At 52.3% G+C, this 6,473-nt stretch overlaps 1 protein-coding gene across 1 annotated transcript; it reads left to right on the top strand.

Annotated features, from left to right (window-relative positions):
- Nucleotides 1-4,584: 4,584 nt before the first annotated feature.
- On the top strand, nt 4,585-5,686 carry LOC134562680 (zinc finger protein ZFP2-like). Its single transcript, XM_063420187.1, has one exon. It carries the CDS (start codon nt 4,585-4,587, stop codon nt 5,674-5,676), a length of 1,092 nt encoding a protein of 363 aa, XP_063276257.1. The 3' UTR covers nt 5,677-5,686.
- Nucleotides 5,687-6,473: the final 787 nt, after the last annotated feature.

Below are 6,473 nucleotides of genomic sequence, written 5' to 3' on the forward strand. Positions count from 1 at the left end.
GAGGCCTCCAGAATGGAGCTGGGCAATGCCAGAATAGGCCTGGGCACCTCCAGGATGGGGCTGGAAACCCAAGAATAGGTATGGGGGATCTATAGGGGATCTATAGGGGTCTGGGGGGTCCTGGGAGTCTCTTTAGGGGATGTAGTGCCATGTCTACAGGGGATGTAGAGGAGTCTATAAGGCATTTTTGGGGATCTATTGGGGTTTTAGGGTGTTCTGGCTCTGCCTAAAGGGGGCTTGGGGGCTTATAGGGGATCTCTCGGGGTCTGAGGGGTCTACAGAGGGTCCGGAGGAGTCCATAAAGTGTGTCTGGGCATCCCTAAATGGGGTCTGGGGGTCTCTGTAGGGGATTTGGGGGGTCTGGGTGGCCTTTTGGCTGACTGGGGGGGTCTGTAGGGGCCTGCGTGAGCCTGTAGCGGGTGCGGGGAGGTCTGGGGGTGTCTTTGGATCCCTGTGAGGGGGCTGGGGGTCTGGTGGGGTCTGGGGGTCTCTAATGCAGGTCTGAGGGGTCTATAGGGGATCTATGGGGGGTCTTTAGAGGGCCGAGGCGGGCCTGGGGATCCCTATAGAAGATTTGAGTAGGGTCTGGGGGTCCCTGTAGGGGATCCAAGGGTCTCTGTGGGAGATTTGGGGGGGTCTTTAGGGGATCTGGGGGTCCCTCTAGGGGATGGGGGGTGCCCGGGGGGTCTATAGGGGCTCTGGGGGTCTCTATGGGTGATTTGGAGGTCTCTATGGGGGATTTGGGGGGGTCTTTGGGGCATCTATAGGGGCTCTGTAGGGGTTCTGGGGTAGCCTATAGAGGGTCCAGGGGTACCTGGCGGGTCTGAGGGGGGTCTCGGGATCTCGATTGGGGAATTCTGGGGTGCTTCAAGGGAATATTTTGGGAATTTTGGGCTCTGTTCAGGGAATTCTTGGGATTCAAATGGGGCAATTTTGGGTTATCTATTGGGAAATTGTTTGAATTTTGCGGCCTCTATTGGGAATTTTGGGACCAAACACAGGAATTTGGAGCATTGTGGGTACAAACGTGCGTATTTGGGGATCTCTAGAGGGGAATTGTGGGAGTTTTGCAGTCCCCAGAGGAGATTTTGGGTCCAAACGTTGGAATTTGGGGTCCCCAAAGGGACTTTTTGGGAAATTTGGGTCCAAACTTGGGAACTGTGGGCTCTCTAGAGAGGATTTTGAGGGAATTTTGGGTCCAATCATAGGAAGTTTGGGAATTTTTTTCCCAGATTTCCTCTTCAAGTTCTTGGTGATCAGCAGTGCTGTAAATGGCAAGTCCTGCCTGCTGCACAACTCCATTGAAAGCAAGTATAGAAAATTCTGGGAATTTTCAGGGATTTTAGGAATTCTTGGGGGTTGGAGGGATTTTGTAATTTTTTTATTTTTAAAGTATTTTTAGGAAATTTTGGTGTTTTCATTTTGTTGGTTTTTGGGGGGTTTTTTCGGTGTTTTTTTGGTTGGGTTTTTTGGTTTTTTTGGTTTGTTTTTTTTTTTTTTTCAATTTTTTTTTTCATTTTGAAGGGTGGTTTTTGCTGACATTTGGGGGCTTTGGGGGGATGCTTTTAGGATTCTAAAGAGTTTGGGAGTTTTTTAGGGAATTTTTGAGAATTTGGGGATTTTGGTGATACTTTTTAATATATTTCTGGGCATCTTAAAGGTTTGGTTGTTCTATTTTTTTCATTTTCTGGGTGGTTTTTGTTGGTGTTTGGGGGAAATTTTTTGTGACTTTTTGGGAACTTGATAAATTCGGGCTACTCTGAGAATAATATTGGAATTTCTGGAGGCATTTTCAGGTTTATTTTTCTCTTTTGAGCCATTTTGAGGCTTCTTTCAGTTCTTGTTTTGTATAATTTTGCTTTTTAATGCAAATTTTTGAGGATGTTTTTTAATTCTTGAGAATTCTGTGTCCCTCCGGGCTCTCCCCAATCTCGCAGCATCTTGGAGCATTTTCTGTCAATTTTGAGTATTTTTGGACTCTTCAGGAGCATTTTCTGTGACTTTTCAGCCTTTTCTGCCAGTTCCAGTGCCAGTCTCAGTCTCGGTCTCAGCACGGTCCCAGTCCCAGTGCCGGTACCGGTGCTGCTCTTGGTCCCGCAGTGCTCCCAGTGCCAGTCTCAGTCTCGGTCCCAGTCCCTGGGCGGTGCCAGTCTCGGTGCTGGTTCCGGTGCCGGTCTTGGTCTCAGTCTTGGTCCCAGTGCCAGTTCTGGTGCCGGTTACGGTCTCGGTCCTAGTCCTGGTGCCAGTGCAGTGCCGGTCTCTGTTGTGGTGTCGGTTCTGGTCCCAGTCTTGGTCTCGGTGCCAGTCCCAGAGCGGCGCCGCTCTCAGTGCCAGTCTCAGATCCGGTGTCGGTCTCAGTCTTGGTGCTGGTGCCGGTTCTGGTGCTGATCGTGGTCTTGGTCTCAGTCCCGGTCCCAGAGATTTTAGGCCAGTTTGGGTGATTTTAGGTCAAACTGGGCAAGCTTAGGGTGGATTTTGTACAGCTTTGGATGCTTTTAGGCCAAAACTGTTGGGTTTTGTGGGGGGCTTTAGGTCCCTTTGGGTGATTTTAAGCCAAACCATCTATTTTCAGTGTTGATTTTACACCAACTTGGGAGACTTAAGTGTGATTTTTGGCCATTTTGTGTGGGTTTTAAAGCAGTGTCTTGGGTTGAGAATTGTAACCAAAAGTGTGTATTCTATTTTCATCTGCTGAAGTCGGTTGGGAGATATTGTTCCTTATCTTTTGTAACTCTAGGGGTGGAAAGAGGGGGGATGGCCTCTGTTAATGGGACACCTGATGAGACCAGATAAGGCAGGGCCTTCTTATCTCTTCCTCCACCCATCCTCCTCCGAGGGATATCACCTGTGAATGGGCCATTGAAGGCCTCTCACATGACTGATAACATCACCTCATTCCATTGTGAGATGCTCCACCCAGTGGGAGGAGCCAAAGCCTTTCCACCGGGATAAAACCAGCAACCCCAAACACCAAGGGAGCCTGTTTGCACTGGATTCCCAGAGGATGACTGGACCCTTTCTTGAGGATCATCTCTACTTCAACAGAGCCACAACTGTCACTGTGGGAGGACTCAGTGTGGGCTGCTTCCAACAGCCTGACCAACAGGGTGCCAGGTTTGCATTCTGACTCTGTCAGTGTCCTGTGGACTGGTGCATTTACTTTGCTTTACTTTACTTTACTTTGCTTTACTTTACTTTACTTTACTTTAACTTTACTTTACATTACCTTACTGTACTTTACTGTACTTCTTTACTTTATTTTTATCTTTCTTGTTGTTTGTTCTCTCTCTATTAAATTGTATTTCTGACTTAGAGTCTTGCTGGTTTTGTTTTCAAACCAGTACAGGCAGTTTGGGCAATTTTAGGCACCTTTGGTTGGACGTTAGACCTCTTAGGATAATTTTAACCCCATTTGTTTGATTTAAGGACAAACCATGTGGATTTAGGGTGGATTTTAGTGCCCTTAGGGTGATTTTAGGCCACAGTGAGGGGATTTTAGGCCTCTTTGGGTGATTTCAGGCCAAACCTTATCAGTGTCAGAGTGGATATTAGCCCCCTTAGGAGAATTTTAGGCCCCTTTGGGTGATTTGAGGTGAAACTGGGCCCTTTTAAAACAACCTTTCCCCTTGACCCCGCCCCTTTCCCCTCACAGTTCCCGCCCTTTCCCTGACCCCGCCCCCACAGTTCGGGGCTGGGAACGGGGGAGGAGGAGGAGGGAGGGAGGAAGAGGCGGAGCGGCAGCAGGGAGCAGGAGGAGAAGGGCAGAGGAGGCAGAGGCGGCTCCAGCGCTCCCTGAACTCGCAGCACGGCCGGGGAGCATCGTCCCCATCCTGCAGGTGCCCGGGGAGGGGGAGCTCACCCCAAATATCCCGGGGAGTCCTTGGGTTTGGGGATTTTTGGTGGAGGGAAGTTTGGAGCTTGCAGGGCACCAAAGCTGAGGTGCAGATGCACTTTAGGGGTCATTGGGTGCTCCCGGGAGGTGTTTTTAGGGGGTCTCCGTGGCTGCAGAGCCCTATTGGGGGTCAGGGGGATGCGGGTCCCCCCGCGGTGGGGGTTGGGCTTCCCGGGCCGGGCCCTCCGAGCTCTGCCGGGGCCACGTGGGGAGCGCGCGGGAGCGGCGGGGCCGGGGGGACACGGGGTTTGGGGAGCCCCGGGAGAGCCGCGGCTTCCCTGAGCTGGACCCCAGAGAGAGGAGAGCCCCAGAACCGCAAAGTGGGGGTCTGGAGATGGGGGGACCCCTGGGATCGCTGGGACCCCGGCAGGGGGTGCTGGGGCTGGAGGGATGGGATGGGCGGGAAAGGGGTTTGGGGTTTTCCCGTGCTGGAAGTGGCTGCTCCCAGTATGAGCCCAGATCCCCCCCATGTGGTTCCAGTTTCCTCGACACTCCCAGTATGAGCCCAGTCACTGCCAGTATCCGTAAGTGGGGAGACAGAAGAGGGGGGAGCTTTTCAGGATCCTGGCACTCCCAGCAGCCTGGGGAGGGCAGGGACCGAGCAGAGGGGGGGATCTCCTTCCCCTACTCTCTGGCAGGAAGACAAATCCCATCCTCTCCTTGTCCTTCCTTCCCCAGACCAGGATCTGAGCATGGAGAGCAGGGAGGACAAAGCCAACCAGAGATGGAGCCAGAGCTCAGAGCTGGTGGTCCATGAGCAGCTTCCTGATGGGGAGAAGCCCCACAAGTGCTTTGGGTGTACAAAGAGCTTCATCTGGCGGTGCCACCTGCTCCGCCACCAGAGGATCCACACAGACGAACGGCCCTACGAGTGTGGGGAATGTGGGAAGAGCTTCAGGAAGAGCTCCCAGCTGACTGCCCACCAGAGGATCCACACTGGGGAACGACCCTACGAGTGTGGGGAATGTGGGAAGAGGTTTCAGAACAGCTCCAGCCTGATCCGGCACCGTCACATCCACACTGGGGAGAGGCCCCATGGATGTGGGGAGTGTGGGAAGAGCTTCAGGCAGCGCTCCCACCTGATCCGTCACCAGAAGATCCACTCGGGGGAGAGACCCTACGAGTGTGAGGAATGTGGGAAGAGCTTCAGGCAGAGAAGTGACCTAAACTTCCACCAAAAGATCCACACTGGGGAGAGGCCCTACAAGTGTTCTGAGTGTGGGAAGGGGTTTCTGACCAGCACAAGGCTCCTCATACATCAGCAGACACACACAGCAGAGAGGCCCTTCCACTGCCCCAAGTGCGAGAGGGGCTTCAAGAGGAAATCCACCCTGACAAGCCACCAGTGCCTCCGCAGCACTGGGGAGAGGCCCCACAAGTGTGAGGAATGTGGGAAGAGCTTCAGTCAGAGGAAACAGCTGATCCAGTACCAGAACATCCACACTGGGGAAAGGCCGTACAAGTGTCAGCTATGTGGGAAGGGCTTCAGGCAGCTTGCCCACCTGATCCGCCACCAAATGATCCACACGGGGGAGAGGCCCTACGAGTGTGAGAAATGCAGGAAGAGGTTTCAGACCAGCTCCAGTCTCCTCGTGCACCAGCGCATTCACACAGAGGAGAGGCCCTTCCGCTGCCCCGACTGCGGGAAGGGCTTCAAGGAGAACTCAACCCTCATCAAGCACCGGCGCATCCACACCGGGGAGAGACCCTACAAGTGTGAGGAATGTGGAAAGAGCTTCTCTCAGAGCTCTAACTTGACCAGACATCAACGGCGGCACCAGTAAGGGAAGCCCTGTGAGTTCACCCAGTGCAGGAAGAGCTTCATGCACTGCTCCAGCTCCATCCCCCACTGGAGGATCCATGTTGGGCAGAGCCCTGGTGACCCACATTCCTTGTGATCCATGTTGGGAAGACATCATGATGGTTATCTTTTTGTTTTGTCCTTCATTTTTTTCTCCTCTCCCTCTGTTTGCATTGCAGAAGCCAAGAGGGATGGGTCTGTCACCTCAAAACCACTCAAAACCTGAAGAAGCAAAACTCCATTCACCCTGGAAATGATCTGCAGCATTAATAGGGCCAAGTGCTTGGTAAGCAGTTGCTTCAAAAATCAACAATTTTATTGCTTTTTCTTGAGAAGCTCCCCATTCTCCTTTTTATCTCTTTTCTCAGCAGGTTATAAAGGGGTCCGGCAATTATAGAAAAATCTGGGATGTGTTTTCTCCAAAACACTAGTAATCCTAAAATTTGTTGTAGCTCTTTCCTAGATTCTGGCATTTTAATTTGATCGAAGGAGGTTATCACATGCATGTATGTCGTGGTTGCAGGGGGAGGTCAATTTTTCTAGGGGGATGTGAGCAGGCTAATCAGTGATCAGCTTTTCTGCTGGCACCTGGATTGGTCACTCAGAAGTTTGGACACGCCTCTGAGGACACAAAGAGTTAAAAGCAGGACTCCAGGGGGGTTCGGCCTCTTTTAGATTCCGGTTTCAGCAGAGAGAAGTCTCAGGCCTCCTTCCCCTGCCCAGCCACGAGGCTGGGTGGGGGAGGGGAAACACGTGGTCGGGCTCAGGTAAGCCGGAGCC

The sequence above is a fragment of the Prinia subflava genome, chromosome 30 (genome assembly GCF_021018805.1).
Source record: "Prinia subflava isolate CZ2003 ecotype Zambia chromosome 30, Cam_Psub_1.2, whole genome shotgun sequence".
Taxonomy (NCBI): domain Eukaryota; kingdom Metazoa; phylum Chordata; class Aves; order Passeriformes; family Cisticolidae; genus Prinia; species Prinia subflava.